This window comes from Molossus molossus, unplaced genomic scaffold, assembly GCF_014108415.1.
Source record: "Molossus molossus isolate mMolMol1 unplaced genomic scaffold, mMolMol1.p scaffold_m16_p_5, whole genome shotgun sequence".
NCBI classification, from domain to species: domain Eukaryota; kingdom Metazoa; phylum Chordata; class Mammalia; order Chiroptera; family Molossidae; genus Molossus; species Molossus molossus.
In genome coordinates, this window is record NW_023425388.1 from 50,389,440 (window position 1) to 50,407,663 (window position 18,224).

The following is an 18,224-nucleotide window of genomic DNA, read 5'->3' on the forward strand; positions in this document are numbered from 1 at the left end:
GCTTGCCCATGAAGGTTTTATTCCACTTTTATTCCTTGCCAGAGATGACTTGCTAACTTAACATTCTGCACACATGTGCTTATGAAGTGGTTACCAATGAGCTATTTCATTCTGCATGTAAATTATAGGACAAAGAGATACATTTTTAAAATGCTCAGAGTAGTATTTTATTTTATTTTTTTTTAAGATCTCATAGGCAACTGGCAGTTTGCATTTAGTTTGGCCTTAATGAGCATTCACTGAACCTGAGGCCAAGAAGCGAAATCCATATGGCCTTCAATTTCCTCAACTTAAATACAAGGAAGTGCAACAGTAACCAAAACACTTTTCAAACATATTTTAAAAGCAGTTTTTTGCCACTGAATTTTCCCACCAACTGCACTCTGTGCTTTTAAAATTACCTGCTTAATATGAGATGTTGATTTACAGACAGAACTCAAGGCTTTATTTTGTAAAATGTTTCTGGACATGTGAGAATCATATTTTCTTAGGAAATGGTATAAAGCACTATCTATAGTTGTTGGCCCAGGGTTTCACTGGAGAAGGTGTAATTTAGATTGATGTGGAAACACGCTCCTCCACTTAAATGAAAACAGAAGCTCCTTTTTACATGAACATAATTATGAAACACTATACACACAAATTTATAAGACTGTCACATATGCAGCACATATACCTTCCATATTTACAAAAGGATTCTAGATGTAACAAAAACACAATTAAGATCATTCCATAAAGATATAACTATAGGGCCTTTATAGTGGAAAAAGTAATTATTCCAGAAAACTAGACTAAGGATGGTTGCTGCAACTAAGACGTAATTTTAATTTTGAGCTTCCAAACAGCTATCACCATTAGGTAAGAAACATACCAGTTTATCCAGTTTATCAAGAGGGCTTTCCCCTCACACTCATAGATAAAATGTACGAGATACTACACATAATGGAGAGAGGCTTTAACATATTTTGTAGAAAGGCAGAGTTCCACGTGCCAGAGACTGCAAATTGGCACAGCCCACAGGCCAGGTTCAATCCTTAGCTATCTTCTTTGACCTTCACAGTGTCTCTAACATTTTTTAAATTGTTGCCAAGATTTAACATACAACCTCTGAGTTTTGGCTTCTCTTGAAAAATCAGATTTGGAAACACTGACCCTACATTCCCACTGGCAACAGCTGGTGGGAGCTGACTAACTATGACCCCTCTTGTACTCCATAGAACCCCTCTGCCACCACTTATGTAATCTGTAGGCACGGAGTGTGGACCCCTGTAAATACATGGCGGTCTCTTCTAACGGGCTTACTACAAAACGCAGGTGCACAGTATGAAATCATCAGTCTCTGAAGGCTGAAGGCCAGTCTGTAGGAAGCGGGAGTGATAGAGTACACAGGAGAATGGGGCAGGGCTAAGAAGAGAACCCCCACCCCCACCCCAGGGAATCAGAACCACCCAGGAGGTTCTTTAAACAAGGACTTTAAGGACTCACACTTTAAGGACTCACCCTGAGAATCCTAGATCACAGGTTAAGAAAGAACTGAGAGAATTATATATATTTTTGGAAGTAATACCTTGGGATCTTTTTGTTTTGATTTTTTAAACAACTCTTTTTAAAAAATATATTTTTTTATTTATTTTTAGAGAGAGGGAAAGTGAATGGGGGGAGAGACAAATATCAAAGTGAGTGTGAAACATCGACTGGCTGCCTCCTGCACACCCCCTAAGGGAATTAAGCCCACAGTCTGGGCACGTACTCTGACCAGGAATTGAACCAGCAACCTTCCAGTGCACAGGACAATGCCCAACCAACTAAGCCACACCAGCCAGGGCATAATACCCTGTTTTTTGTTTTTTGTTTTTCTTTATTGATTTCAGAGAGAGAGGAAGGGAGACAGAGAGAGAGATGGAAACATTGATGAGAGAGAACATTGACTGGTCACCGCCTGCACGTCCCCCATTGGGGATTTGGCCCACAACCTGGGCATATGCCCTGACCAGGAATCGAACCGGTGACCTCGGTGCATGGGTCAAGGCTCAACCACTGAGCCACACTGGCCAGGCTAATACCCTGTTTTTGAACAAGAATCATGCATGCGGGACTGATTGTGAATAAGTGTCAGAGGATAGTGGCTCATGTCCCTGCTGATGTGCTGGGCATCCATAATAACCAGCTGAGAATATTTTGAAGATAACCCTTGTGAAACCCCAACACATGTCACCAGATCATCAGTCTTCAGTCAGTTGCCTCTAATGGCTCCGCCAAGAACTGCAATACAATCAAGGCTGAGGAGTTCCCGGGAAAGTTCTTGAGGGGCAAACATTCTGTGCTGTTGATTATAGAAAAATCCGTAGATTTAGTAGTCTGGCATGCAGTTGGCAAAGCAAACATTTGTTACTAAAGCGAAAGTGACAGGAGATGGAAGGCCATTTCAAAGGAAGTGGATTCAGAAGTAACAGAGGCAGGGTCTAACTTTTCCTCAAGAAAAGAGCTTTGGATCCGCTCAAATGCCTGATCAGAGAATGGACTCAAGGCCTAGAATTACTATAGGAGTAATACTTTAAAACTGTTTTTAAAACAGCAAACTTCAGATTCTAGACCAAACTCCAATATATAAAACAGCAATGAATGCAGCTGTCTTCTGATTGAAAGGTGGGTAAGAACCCAGGATCCCCCATGTACATACATTCGCTCTCTCCTCCCATCTCCTCTGAATCCTAAGGTTCTGTGGACCACAGCATTGCCATGGGTAATAAAAGGTAGAACTTTAGTCTGGAAATTTTTAAAGCAGATAGCAACACCTTGACCATAATTGTCATATATGAACTAAAGCCATAAATCATTGTATCAAATTATTGTTTTGAAATCATTGTTGAAATAGACACCATTAATACAAAAATCAATGAACCAAAGAGCCAACTATTCCCTGGTAAGCCTCTTAAGATGTATAAAGAATTATATTCGAACCAACCACCTGCCCCCAGTCTTTAATAACTCTTAAAACAAAGTCCAGTTTAAACTTAACCACTTTATAAACCTACGTCCCTGTCATCATTTCAAATAACTGAGCCACCAGAACCTTTGTCCTCTCAAATCTTTGTGAAGAAAACATTAAAATATAAAATGTAAATTTAAAAAATACATTAGTTGAAATTTTTAAAGAATATTAATCAACTAGTAGTTTGTTCTTTAGTCTTAAAAGGAAGACTAAGTCCTCATTTTTATATATCTGGGCTTAAAATTTGGTTTCTAAAGATCCTTAATTTCATCATTTTTAACAGCAACCCACTCAGGGAGTTTTAAAAAGCTGGGTTTAAAAATTCAGTGCCCATGATTTGAAGACATCACTATCAGGCTGAAGAGAAAGGGGGAGAGAGTACTGCTGGATCCAGGAGAAGGAGGCCAGATTATTTATGCATCCACAATATTTTTTTCTATTCTTCCATGATTAAAAGAAATTTTGTTTTCCCTTCACAAAGAATAAATACAAATTGCACTGCAGGAGGGGTGGAGGGACCTTTCAGCACTGGGGAAATCCTTCCCAAGTTTCCAACCACTCACAAAAGCCTACAAGGACGTCTGACCCCGCAACCACTGAGGAGCGCATGTCTGCTCCAGTGAGTGTACGCCACAGAACCCATACATTCCGACACATTGAGCAAGCACACACAAGCCTCCGGCTTCCCCTAACTCAGCCAGCGAGGGGCACGGGGTGTAGGCAGGCCAGCACACCAGGCATCCTCCAGCCCTGCCCCACTATCCGAATACAAAGGGGAAGGAGAATATCAGAGAGGGGAAGTGGCCAGTGTGGGGCCTCCTAGAAAGAAATGTAAAACCTTCTGTGGGGCAGGCCAGCCACGTACTCCTTGAGTTTTTAAACATCAAAGGAAAGAACAACTTGTGTGAGACTCCCAGTCCTGCTGCCACCACTGGAATCACTTTCCGTCCTCTCCACACCATCAGTGAGTGCTCGTCTTCCCACGTGCTCTCCAGAGGGAGAAAGCTGGGGCTACCTGCCCAAGTCCAGTCACCCATGCTTCTGTGGCCACCTGCCTCCTTACCTCCCTCCCTCCCTTTTCCTTTCCCTGTCTTTTCCCTCTCTTCCCCCTTCCCTTCCTCTTTTCTTTCTTTCTTATAATTGAAGAGACTAAACTGCATTTTTTTCAGTGTTAAACTGTTTCATTGTCTACCTCAGACTCAAATAAAGATGCATAAACATTTTATTCCAAACCCTTATCCATACAATGATAAAGAAAAACACCCATTTTTCAAGTACACATTGTTAAAATCATAAAAATCAGGAGGGACTAAAATAAAAGGTCTCCTTGATATACAAAAAATTAAATAGCCTATCCTCAGATGAGCTTTTCAAATTATCCTGTTTCATGAACTGGTTGGAGGTTAACCTGTCCACAGGATCACCATTCAATCACATACTTTTCACTTTGTTTTTATTTTTTATCCTCACCTGAGGACATTTTTCTTTCTTTCTTTCTTTTTGTTTCCTTTGGATAGAGTGGGAGGGAGAGAGAGAGAGAGAAACATGGATGTGAAAGGGACACATCGAGTGGCTGCCACCCGCACGACCCAAGCAGGGCTGGGGACAAACTGCAACTGAGGTACATGCCCTTAGCGGGAACCGAACCTGGGTCTCTTGGGACCTCAGGTTGAGGCTCTAACTGCTGAGCCAAACTGGCCAGGGCTCACTTTGTTTTTTGAAGAGAAAGAGTGAAAAGAAGGTATAGTGTGGTTACTAGGATGTCTTCTCTGATATTTTAAGTTTTACTAGAGGTTCTTGCCTGAGAAAAGCCATTATTTTTAACCTCATCATAAATTTCATAAAATTATATTCTTATTTAAAAAGCACCACCTCTATACCTAGAAGCAAAAATCTTGTATATCTCATTTCATTGGTAATATTACTGTACCTTAAGTCCTATTTACTAAAATAAAATGTCACAAATGCATTATTTTTAAGTATTATGTCAAAAAGGACATATACATCTTTCAACTTTCTGTGCTATCACTGACTTTCTAAAGTGTCAAAAAGGTTTAATATTCTCTAATGTTAATAAGATAAACCACTTTATAAAAGGTCATTTGCAAGAATCCTTTCTTTTCCTTCTCCAAACCCTAGATATTTTTAAATACACAGATAAAAATAAAAGCATGCAAAACTTTGTGCAACATTCTAGGTCCTGAACAAAAACATTTGAGGTTTTCTTTTCTTTTCGTTTTTTTTTTTTTTTTTTCCAGGATTAAAAAAATATATCTGGGCCAAAAGCACAAATATAGACCCTCCCCCCACAGTGCATACATAAGTTTTCACACTTAATTTTCAGCCACAACAATATTTTTAAAACATCTTTTTATCTTTATATAATTACCAATGCTTCTACTATAGGATACTTCAAGAAACCCCCTTCAAATTATGGCTAACGCTTTTAGTTGTCTGTCCATTACACTATATTAAAAATATAATAAACATCAGTGCCTTATCTTCCTCTGTACCTGGATAGCATACACGTAAATTTTATCTCTTAGTCTGAGGTGGGGAAACAATACAAAGTTACTCTATAACCCATGTACACATTAGCAAACTTCCTACTTTATTGCTAGGGTGCTGTTACTGTTTCAAATTAGATGGACAGCCAGGGTGATAGGGCCTCTTGCCTCTGGGAAGCAGGTTAGGTCAGGTGTAAGGAGTGGCTTTGGAGTCTGAAGCTTTACAGTCCTACTATGAAAGGGATAAAATACAGACCTCTCCAAGGCTGCTGTCAGGATAAAATATGTAGAAGGCCTAGTCCAGTAACCAGCACAGCACATCAGTTACCTTTCTTCCTTTTCCCATCTTCTGAGTCACAATTCCACGGAACACGCATACCCCACCCTGAACTGTACAAAGTTACAGTATGAAACGCCTGGGAAATTGAAAATAATCTTCTTTCATCTATTTTTTTCTTGATAATTCCTTCCTCCTTCCCCCCATCACTACCATAAACATGAGTGTACACAAAAGTTAAAGGAAACCAGAGGATAAACGCAGAAGTTGTTGATAATTAAAGGGAAATGAACTGTACTTCGCATGCTCAGTTACTGACTATGTTTTTGAGTGATTATATCATTAATGAAAAACTCTGAGAAAACTTTATCCTTTTAATATTCATTCCACCCCCACGGGAGAGAAGCAGAGAAAGACACCAAATCTGGGGAAAGACCTGGTGGCCACCAGGAAAACACTGAAACCAAACACAGTTCTGCCCTCCAGCAATGGGTTGGTTGAAACCCATAAAGAACCTACCCTAGACTTTCATTTACCATATGACACTTTATTTTCCAGAGCTACCTGTGTGATCTGTGTGGCTCAGGTATTGAAAGAAATGTCTTTCTTGACAATGTCCTATTTCATAACACAAGGAATGCAACCCTAAAAAAAAAAAAAAGGCAATGTAAAAACAAAATCCAACCTGCTTAGTTAGACATACCCCCCACTTCTGTCTACGGGCAAGCACGGTGATGGGAGGAGGTGATGCTACTGGTAATTTTTAAATTACCTCTGTTTCTTTTTCTCTCTCTCTAAAAAACTATAACAAAGTACAGATCATGCAGACTGATGTAAGAATAAGATCATTGCAAAGGGTCATTCACAAACAAACCTATTTTCATATCCATAACTCTTAAATGGCAGCCTTTGAATCTTATAACACTTTCAGGTGACTTCTTCAATTAAAAAAAAGTAAATGTAGGTAAATCATGCTGGACTGAAACTCAGAAGACCTGAATTCTAGCCCTAGCTCTACTATTTAATGGCCATGTGGCCTTAGGCAAATTATTAAATTTCTCTAAGACTGAGTTTCCTCATATGAAAAAAAGGTGGGGAATAATATTAACAATCCTATCTTCACATAATTATTTGAAATGAATGAAATAATGTGTGAAAGAGACTGTGACATCATTAGTACTATCTAAATGTAAGAGATAGCAAGTGCATAAAAATACATCTATCTCCCTGAAATAATGCTACTAGTTACCCATCAACACATGAAATCATGAAACAACCTTTCTGATCACATTTAAAGCAAAACTAAAAATCCAAGCTTCCCCTAAGGCAAAGTCTCACACGTTTGTACACATTATTTATATGCTAATAAGAAAAACTGAAAATATCATTCTTATTGCAATGGTCCCATACACATTTTCCTGGTCATTAGATACAATGTTTCTTATAATATAGGTAAGTATTAGAAAGTCTAAAATGTACATCAGAGCTCTTAATTTTCATTTATTGGACTCATTAAAATACCTATTTAATGAAATGTTCTTGATAGTAAACAGGATGGGAAAATTCTAACTAAAGATTCATATTTTAAGAAATAAAGTGTAGAACAGATAAATAGCCAGGAAATCCAGGAATAAACAAACAAAAATGTATCTCAAAACTGTAAGCTTAGTATTCAGTGAGAACCAGAGGCTTGGGGAAGAGATATAAATCTCTAAAATAATGAACATCTGCTGAGCCTTTGGACTTCATTGTCAGCTATTAATGCAAAAGCATTCATTTTCTCTGGTCTACTTATTCTACACCTCAATATGCCATTAGACTCTAAAACAAACTAAAGAAACAGTTATTATAATCCCCCTCCTCTTTGGAAGTCAAAGCAACAGAATCTCAGTTTTTCTGCAAAAGAAAATAATTTTTCTTCACTATTTTATGGAAAGACCAGACTAAAGTCCATCATCAAAACAGGAAAAGTAAAACCTTAAAAATAATGCTTCGAGCACTCTGCAATTTTGCTTCCCAAAATAGAACCCATACAGTCCATGCCACCAAATGAAAATTACAAGTTTGTAAGCATGAAGTCAAATTATAAAGTAAAATATATTTTAAAAAATTTAATGATGATAATCGGAGAAAAGATTGTTAACTAGTAGGTATTTCTTGTTTATTTGCTATTGTTTCCTTCAATGATAGTGTTTTGAATGACTACCCAAACTAATTTGAACTTGAATTTAAGTGTAAAAAGGATAAACCTTCACTAATAAATTATTTGGGCATGTTTTATTAAACAGATTGTTCTCATCCTTCAAATTAAGAAGTTAATCATAACTTTTGAGAGATTATGCTTTTGATTAAAAGTTTCAGAAAATTAGTTTAGCCAGTTTCTTTCTCTCCTTTAACACCAAAAAGAACATTGAAGACACTTTGGGGGTATTTAAATAGAATTTAAAAATATATATTTTTGAAATTTATAATTTAACTTTTTTAACATCCTCCAAAGAAAACAGTTTTATACTATGCTTCTGCTAATGAAGTTGATCTTCTCAAAGTACTTTTGTTTTGAAAATAATGGATTGCCTTCCCCAGTATAGAATTTCTAAATGAAAATGAATATGCAAATCTTGAATTTTCCAACACTTAAAAAATTACAGATCTTCATAGCCTTCAAGAGTCACTAGGTTAACTCTATTAGTAAGGGGACATCCAAGCAAAAAGGAAGTACAGTCAATTTTGCATTGGATGTTCCTTCCAGCAGCAAGCTTGCTGAAGAAGCCACTAAGGTGCCAGTGCCCTGGCTTCTGCAAGGTTAACCTCCTATGAGTTATACATCACTCAAGGCAAATATCATTAGATTTTATTCCTTTTGCCACAAGGTTCAAACACCTATTGACTTACATTTGCCTTTTCGGGACTGAAATCCAGAGTAATTACTGCTCAGTTAAATATTTCCTCTCTTCCCTCTAGATACCATCTGTTTGAAACTACTGTCCCCAACACACACACACACACACACACACACACACCCATGTGCACACACCCCACTGAATCACAGAGATGACACACTTAGCTCAAATAATATCCTCTAACAACTCTGACCAATTGCTCATCTACTTTTGAGGATTTCATTAGCAGACTTGAAGAGTGATTCAGCAGTCAACAGCAAATATTTATAAAGTTGAAAAGTATCAAATATGTATAAATAGTTCCTGTAAAAATCTGACTTTCATAGCTTTTTTGACTTTTAATAAATGTGCCCAAGTTGTTTTCCTTTTATGCACATTTCAAAATTATTTATATCCCCCAGTGCAAAAATCAGAGTAACCTCCATAAAATAAAAACATTTGCTCATAACAATAGTGAAATGTTAACTTTGATATGCGATTAGTTATAAATTTTCTAAAGTCCTTTTAAATTTTTTTCTTCTTGAAAAATATATTGTACATTAGATCATTATATACAAAAGGTGTACAAATATTACTAATTCTCATCTTCTCTATATAAATGATAATCTCAGGTTAACATAAAAAACAACTCTGAGACCATCATTTACTGGTCATCTTATACTCAGGGATAATTACAAAAAAATATTATTTTTGAAAACAATTTGGTAAATGTACTACATACCACCAAATCACCTTTTAGAATTAATGTTTAGGTGTTTAGCCATTTAATGCTGTCATAAATTACTACAATACAATTTAAGTTTGTATGAATTTGGAACATTGAAAAATCAAGCATTATATAAAATCTATTTTGATTTATAGGTTTCAATGGTTTTTAATATTTAACTAAATATAAAATCAAATGACCAATCATTTACAAACATAAAGTAGAATTTTAAACATATGTTATTACCTAAATTATCAAGTAATTTTTTCTTTATTGCTTCTATTTTAATTTTAATAGTTATATCTTAAAGGTCATAAAAATGTGTAATTCTCTATAACATTACCTAGAACCACATGAAAAAATTATTAGCCTTTTTTAAAATGAGAACTAAACATCCATCTCAAAGCCAAGTCAAAAATAACTTGACAGTTTGATATAAATTTTACCTTAATATATGATATATCCACACATGGAACCTATACAATTAAATCCAGGCATTAATTTCCAATTCAACAAATTCTTGACATAGGAGGCTACCATATGATTTTAACCTCTTAAAGACTTTTCTGTTGCTACAAAATTAAAAATTGATGTAGCAAAAGCCTTTGTTGCAGGGAGGGCTTGAGGTTGGGTGTGTTTTTTCTTTTTGGTATTTAATTCAACTGTACACAATGTAGTACATACAAGCAAAATACAATTGAGATACTGTTTTCTTTAACATTCCTATAGGAGACCAAATTCATTTGCATTGGAGAGAACACAATTACTGATTTTTAAGTCATGAAAGACAAATTCATAGCTTTTTCCTACACTACCTCATAGTATTTACACCATCTCAGTGAAAGCATGTCTAGCACCACTTAGTTACTTCCTAGAAATGGGCAGAAATTGCATTTTTCAAAATTTTGTTTCTCACAAATCATTCAACTTTAGTTACAAAGCACATTCATGTTAGCATATGTTTCAGTTCAAAACAATTTATACAATGTGTATGTGTGCATATACGAACATATATATGTATGTATGTATGTGCACATGCGCACCCGCACACACAAACTCTCATCAATATCAAAAATGAAATTTCTATCAAGGAAATTTCTACAACTTTCAACAGAACATTAAAGCCCTTGCCAGTTTGTTCCTCAGTAAGAAATCTTTGTTTCATATATACTACCAAGAAATATGAATAGAGAAAAAAAATCCAAATTGTTATTCAACAGAGCCTGAAACCAACTTAGAAAATAAGAGAAATAGATGGTTTGTACATGGTTTACATTACAATAATGTGCATTTAATAAGAATGAAACACATGTGGCAAAAAGAAAGAGTTTTCTATTTCTGAGTGACCTGAGAAAATAATGGTATCTAGTCTCTCTAGTATAATAGCACATATAAAATGATGTTAGAAATGATATATAAAAGATCCAATTGGTAAGCAAATGGCATGCCAATAATTTCATAACTTAGAATAAGAACATCTCCTCCCAAATATCATTAGCTTTAAAAAAAAATCTATTTGGAAAGTAGATATTAAAACAGATTCTTGAGAACACAAAGAAATCAGAATATAAAGAGTATGAGCACTCAATTGTTGAATGATTATTTAAGTAATCAAGCAATGAAAGATGGATTGTTTTCTTCACATTTTCACTTCAACTAACACAAAACCACATATAGAGCTGACTTAACACTGACAAATTTACTCCTAACTTGTTAATTTTCATAGAAATGCAACAAAAGAACACCAAAATAGTCACCATATAACATAAAAGCTTTGGTTTCAAATGTCACAGTACCCTGCTTTCTGAAAGCCACCACCGTGGTAGTGCCCTGTATATGAGAACATACAGCTGTTTCATCCCAGGAGTCTGAGCTTAGTACACAACACCAGTCATTAGCTCTCTCTCCCTTAGTCTGCAGTACAAGTAACTAATTTCTGCATTTTAAACTAATAAAAGGAAAAAAAGATTAAAACCATCCAATCAGAAATGATGTAACCCTCTACAGCAACAGCTTATGCATACATTTGGTATGTCAGACATCTTTAGTGTAGTGAATCATACACAGCGAATTTTAATCTGCCTCCTAGGTATTTCATATCGCCCACATGTTCAAAGAAATCATGTACTAATAGGGATGTATAAGTCCTAGACTGCCCTTTATTTAATTAATACTAAAAATTTGGGATATGCTCTTAATTCTGAGCTCTTACATAAACACCGAAAAATTATTTAAATGACACTCCAACTAACAGCAAATAACCTCTGCCTTTAGAACAACAAAGAAAGTAGTATGTTTGTGAGAAGTTTTAAGAGATGTTAATAACTTTAGATAAACTAGTATTTCACTTGTACTGCAACATGAAATGAGACACTAACTCACTAAAGTTAAAATAGTATTGATTTTTACAAAAAGGACTCAAATAGTTATTATAGCTAATAGAACTGGGCATTTATAAAAACGTAGTCCATTAAATAGTTTTAGGTGGTTCTTTCAAACTTTGTTCAATACATTCAAATTTTCAAGTGTTGTAAGATTAATCATTTACACTTACAAGTACTTAATATATCAGAAAGCTACCACTTGGATTTCTCAAGCAGAAAAAAAAAAAGAAAGAAAAGTACAGAAATTTAGAATACTTGATTGAAAAACTAATCAGTCACATATTACATCTTTTCCCAGAGAAGACTAGCTTAATGTTCCACACACAAAACTACAAATCATAACTTTTACCTCTTTCTTAAAAGGTAGTAAATAGTTGTTTTCTGATATACCACAGAATCATTTGCAAACAAAAGCTATTCTGTTGCTTACTTAAGATAAAACATATCTGTAAATGTGCACACGATTTTTAAAACCTCTTTAACAAAATATCTAAGTATTTATTAAATTTGGATAGCTTGTTTTAAAATCTATTCAATCCTGGCAAAAAATCAAGTAAATGGTTACACTACTGAGTATCAGAGATTTTAAAGGCAGTAAATCAAAGACTTCACTTTAGAGTCTCTCCAATTCAACCACTTAATGACTAATGGTGAAGAAATGTATGTGAATGGGATATAAACTAAGTTACAACACATAAGGGGGGGTGGGATCTAGAATGAGTAATAAAGGGCCCAAATTTAAAGTCTACAATAAACTTTAAAACAAAAACGTTCTCCTTCATTCTCTCTTCATGGACAGATATTTCTCATGTAAGCAAATCATAGGAGAAGCTCAACCTCTACAAACCTTTTTACTCCTTCATTAACAATAGAGTACTTAAATGTAACTATAGATTTCACAGTGATATTAGTTCAGCCTCAAACATACTTTAAAAGCGACAGTAACAACAACGAAACGCTCAGAAGCAATATTCAGCAGTCTCAGGGACTACAAAAGTCTGGCTTTTAACTGCCATCCAATCCAAACAACCCACTTTTTTACAGTACTATGCAAAACATTGTCCCCTTGCTGAATTATTTTATTATTCAACATTAAGCTATCTAAAAACGAAAACTAATTAATCGCTAAGTTCAGTTAAGCAATTTAACTGACACAGTAAATATTTACTCTTAACATCTCACAGGAAGTCTTGACAAGCATTTGTTGCCATTGTGCTGGGGGTAGGGGTGGGAGGCAAGTTTTGACAAACAAGTTAAACAGTCCCTGAGAATTTAGTGTTCGACACCCCCCCCCCCCCCAACTCCCAATAAGGCATCAGATATTTTCCAAGACCAGTAAACACCTTATATAATGAAAGTAAAAAAATGTAACTTTCTAAACTATGTTATCGCCACTAACAAAACAAACAAAAGCCTTTTTACAAAACTACAAAAGCACATTTTAAAAAACTGAGTGTATATTTTTTACTTATACGTAAGCCCAATCACAAAATAACTAAGCAAAATATATTTACCTGAGCTTTTTAGAGACTGAGTAATCAACTTCCATGATTTTCCCATGCAATTCCACTTTACCTTTAAAACAGAAATTAAAGCACTCAGAACCTTCCTTGTATGAAACCAGCGAGGGTCTAGGAGGGGCACGCACAGAACTCCACGCTCGGGCTCCGCCTTCGGGTGCCCTCAAGGGGTCTCCTACCCGACTTCAGCTGGGCAAACTTGGTTCCCAGTGGGAAGATGGGCGCCCCATGTCTCGGGACAAAGTGGGAGGGGTGTGAGCCCGGCTCCGACCCCAGGTATAGCTGTGGGTGGCATTACCGGAAAAACAAATTTAATAAAGAGCGGCGCCAATTTGAAAGGATGAGCTCATTTGAAACTCAAGCTGCAGGGCTGGCGCGGCCCCGCTTCTTTCTGCCCCCACCTCTCCATTCCACTAACCCGGGTCCCGAAGCCTCCGCTGAGCTCCCCTCCCAGCCCTCTCCTCCCGGTGGCCCCCAGAAGACGCGCAGAAGCCCCCGGGGTCCGCTGTTGCAAGAGGCTAGTCCCCGCCGGCTTCTGGGTGTCACCTTGGCCTCGCTGCCGCCCCGCCCCCACTCCGCGCGCTGGTGGGGAAGGGGCTCCGGCCCGGCTTGGCCCGGGTTCGTGGGGCGCAGGCTCATGGTCTGGGGGCGAGCGCGGCTCCTGGCGGTGCGTGTGCGAGAGGGCGAGTTGGTGAGTGCGCGCGCGCGCGCGGGTGTGTGTGTCGCTCTCCGTCTCCCGTCTGGGCTCCAGCGCGCTCGCGGGGCCCCCCGGTCTCCTCTTTCCCGGTTCTCAGCCCGGGCCCCCACCGAGTTGAGACAGGGCACCTCGTAAAAAGGTGCTTCTGGCCGAGCGGGAGGCGGGGGGACAGGCGGCGGAAAGCCCCCCGCCTCGAGTTCTTCTCAATAAAATCGGACAAAAAATTCAGAGAAAAATAGGAGCGCTTGAGAGACGAGCGAAAGGGAACTGAGGTTCGGGAGAGGACTGAGAGAGATGTGCCGTCGTACAGGAGCTGGGGTTGGGGGAGCCTCAAAACCTCGGAGGGGGTCATCAGGGTGGCGTCGAGGGGGTGCCAAAAGTGGGGGATCGTGGGGCTAGGTGAGGAGGGGGCTCGAAAGGAGAGTGCGGCTCTGGGGACGCCAGAAGGCGAGAGGTCCTCGGCACGAGGCACGGGAAGGGATAAGGTCCGATCAAGCGAGGAGATGCAGGATTTGAGGGGGTCCTTGACAAAGGGGGTGACGGGAAGGTCAGTGAAAAGGGGGACGGGGACTCTCAGGATGGGGGAGAACTCTGGAGAGCAGCTCCGAGAGCCAGGGGAACGAGGGTGCCCCCAAGAGAGCGAGAGAGCATCGGGGGCCCTCGGGGCCGCACAGGGGTCGCCCCAGGGCTGCGGCTCGGAGGGCAAGGGGAGAGTCCAGAGCTGTGGCGGGGGAGGGGAGCCGCGGTCAGAGTTGAGGGTCTGGTGCGTGGAAGTGAGCGTGCGGGCACGGGAGCCCCGGCCGGGCGACGCCCGCAGGGCTCGGCCTCCCTCCGGACGCCGTCCTGGCCGGAGCAGGGAGAGGCAGGGGGAGGGGGACAGCACCGAGTGCTCACCCGAGAGGGTCTCGATGGCGCGGATGGCCCAGTTCTGGTCAGGATAGTCCACGAAGGCGTAGCCGGACTTGAGCAGGACCTGTCCCGCCAGAGGCAGCTTCCTGTCCCCGAAGAGCTGCCGGAGGTCGTCGGCGGTGACGGCGGGGCTCAGGTTCCCGATGTAAAGCTTGTTCATCATCCGTGTCTTCCCCGAGAGCCCGCGGCTCCCCCGGCCCGGTACCCGGCACTCCTCGCCTCCTCCGCTGCCCTCGTCTCTCCTCCTCCTCCCCCTCCTCCGCCCCCCCTCCCCGCCCTCCGCCCGCCCGCCACCCACCCCCACCCTCACCCTCAGCCTGGCTCCCCCCACCGCGGCCGCCTGGCCCGCCCGGGGGCAGAGGCAGAGGCGGAGGCGGGGACTCAGTGCGGCTCCCTCCTCGGGGCAGAGTCCCGGGCCGGGCGGCGGCGCGCGGACAAAGCGCTCTCTCTGCCTCCCTCTCTCTCCCTCTCAAGGCGGTGGCGGGAGGAGGAGCAGCGGCGGGCGGCGGCAGCGCACCCCGCTTGTGTCTGTGTGAGAGTTTGTACCGGCGTGTGCGCAGCCGAGAGTGAGCGAGCGAGCGAGCGCCCCCTCCCCGCCCCGCCCCGCCCCGCGCTGTGCGCCCCTCGCCTCGCGCTCGGAGCGCTCCGCGCGCCTCCCCGGGCTTCTGCCCCACGCCGAGCGGGCGGAAGCGGCTCGCGGCCCAGGACTGGGGCTCCCAAGCGCCAGAACCCCGGCGGGCGCGGCGCGGAAGCCGGGCGAGCGGCGGGGCGGGGAAGGCGCGCCCCAGGCGCGAGTGGGAGTGCGCGAGGGGGCGCGGGGGAGCGGCTGGGAGCCGCAAGCGTGGGAGGGAGAGGGGCTGTGGGAGAGCGTGGAAAGGGGTGTGCGCAAGGTGGACCGGATGTGAGAGCGCGGCTGCCAGAGCCAGCGGTAAGGTGTGTCTTGGAGGTGAGAGGCGAGGGCAGGCTGGGAGACAACAACTTTCTCGCGGCGAGTTGATCGAGTCTGGCGTCCTGCGCGTTCCCGGGCGGAGCGCCTGCTCTGAGACCCGCTCCCCGCCCAGCTCTCTGTGGCGACCCGGCGGCGCGTGTGGTCGAGGGATCGCGGACAGGAGTCGGGACGGTTGGGGCCCGGGACTGGTCGGGCCCTCACGTACTCTGCACCCGCGGAAGTTCCTCTGGCCCTGGGCCTCAGTTTCCCAGCCGGTGTGGGGAGACGGAAGGCCAGAATGGATCACATCCCCTCCGCCCGCTCCCGGTGTGCCGGGAGCCTCGCGGCGGGCGGCAGCCTCACGTTAGCAGCTGCTCTCTATTCTGGGGAGTGGCGAAGGCTCCCCGAGTGGCCGCTGCGAAGCCAGGTGGCGGGTGGGGAGGCGAGCGAGGAGGGGGCACGGGCTGCGGCCGGGAGGACGAAGCTCGCTGCATGGCTGGGTTCAGTTCCAGAGCCAGAGCGGAGGCGCTCAGGCTGTGTAGGAGTTCCCCGATCATTGGGAAGGGCCGGGAGAGGAAAGAGGTCTTTGCAAGCGGAGGAAACAACGTGACCGACGGAAGAGGCAGGGTTGGGATGAGAGCTGCCCGATTTGAGGGGCTAGGGAAGGAGCCAGACAGACTGGAGACCGGTTGCGAGTTCCGGGGCCCGGCTGGAAGTCTGCTGGTTAGATCCTAGTCCCAGCCAGGAAATGAAATGTTACAGGAAAGAAAAAAATTGGCAGGATTCAGAAGTGAAGGGGCAGAAGAAGATTCCAAGATTTGCACTTATTGGGGGCTTAGGAAAGATTATTTGACAGAAGTGTGTGAAGAATTTTTAAGGGCTTTGGGGGGTGGGGGTCTCTTGGTGGACAAGCCATAAATGCATGGGATGGAACAGATTCTCGTCCCCTGTCTGAGTTGTGAAGTACTGCCTTTCCCAAGCTTTCCTGTTGACGAAGGCGGTGGAGGGAGCAGGTTGTTTTAAAAGAAAGAGAAAAAACACATTTCTCAGACCTTAAAGACTGACTCTGTGACCTGTATTTTGTATTGTCCAAAAGTATACTCAGGTGATTCTTGTCCTGAAAACATTGGCAGGTGCAAGGCCTATCTGCTTAGGACTCTGATCTTCCTCCGTTTTGCCCCCAGCTATGTATTCTGGAATGTTCCAGCATTTCTGAGCTTAAGTTTCTTCATTTATAAAAAGAGGATAAAACCAACCTTTGGCAGGGTTACTGTAAGGGCTACATGAAGAATAACTGAATAGTGTATTGACACAAGGTGAATGCACATTTAGTGCTTTTGTTTTTTCCCCTTTCTTTCCCCCAGAAACTCATGAGTAAAATACTTTTCTTTTGAAGAAGGAGACTCCTTAAATAATTACGTATCCAGACCTGAAAACAATGTATTCATTCTCACATAGATATTTGCAGTTGCTTGAATTCTGGCTTCCATCTCAAATATTCATATATTTCCTCTTTCTAGAAAAGGAATTGGATTTTACTGCTCCTGGAGTTGGGAATGGCCATTATTCCCCAAACTAATAGATGAACTAGGTATGACTGGTTCCCTGCTCAAATGTAGTGGACAATCACAAATGAAAAAACTGTTGTGTGTGCATAAATTTCAGCAGACTGGGAGGTAACTATCATCAGTGTGTTTTTTTTTTTACACAGATGCCCTAATTGGTGTGGTCACCTTTATTTTTGCTCATTTTATTCCAGTAATTCAGAGTTCTAAAAGAGAAACAAGTGTGGCAGGGATAATTGATCTCATTCTCCTCTGAAAGGTTAGTAAAACTATTTTTTTGTTATAGAATATTTTCAGCTATGTCAATTCCTTGGTTCTACTGCAAAACCACAAACATTTTAGCATGGATTCTCTAGTTAGCAGCAAGCATCTAAGGATTCTTGGCAGAGGTAGCTTCTGGTGAACTCTTCTATCCTGTTTCACCAGGTTGCATTCAAACTTTTTTTCTGAGAAATAACTGCTCTTTGCTGTAATTTTTGTGTTTTACACTGCTGGTGGTTTGAAGGGGTGCTGCAGAAGGGTTTGAATAGTAAGGATGATGGAGGACAGGTTTCCACCACACCTCTGATTTGTAGCATCCACGAATTTCTTGGATAGAGAAGAGGATAGGGGATAGCCTCCAAATGCAAAACCAGAAATCCAGAGGTCATTTCCCCTGCCTGACAAAACTTTATTTTCTACCTGTTTTCTTCTAACTCTTAACATTCATTCCAGAGATGAAATGGAGATTGATCTGGACTGAATTTAAAGCGAATAAAACAAGATTTTGTAAATGTTCAACTGAGGTCAGATTTTGGAGAAATTCTTGTAGTAGGCATATTACTTTTTAAAGCATGTAT

The 18,224-nt window shown here is 41.6% G+C and overlaps 1 protein-coding gene across 1 annotated transcript in view; it reads right to left on the reverse strand.

Moving 5' to 3' along the window:
* Positions 1–15,062, reverse strand: part of IGF2BP2 (insulin like growth factor 2 mRNA binding protein 2) — a 151,805-nt gene extending 136,743 nt beyond the window's left edge. Inside the window, exons 1-2 of the mRNA XM_036243447.1 lie at positions 14,878–15,062; positions 13,281–13,341 (exon numbers count right to left, since the gene is read on the reverse strand). Of these exons, the coding sequence (XP_036099340.1) occupies positions 13,281–13,341; positions 14,878–15,055 (239 nt within the window). The 5' untranslated portion in view covers positions 15,056–15,062. The remainder of the gene's footprint in view (positions 1–13,280; positions 13,342–14,877) is intronic.
* Between the last annotated feature and the right edge of the window lie 3,162 nt (positions 15,063–18,224).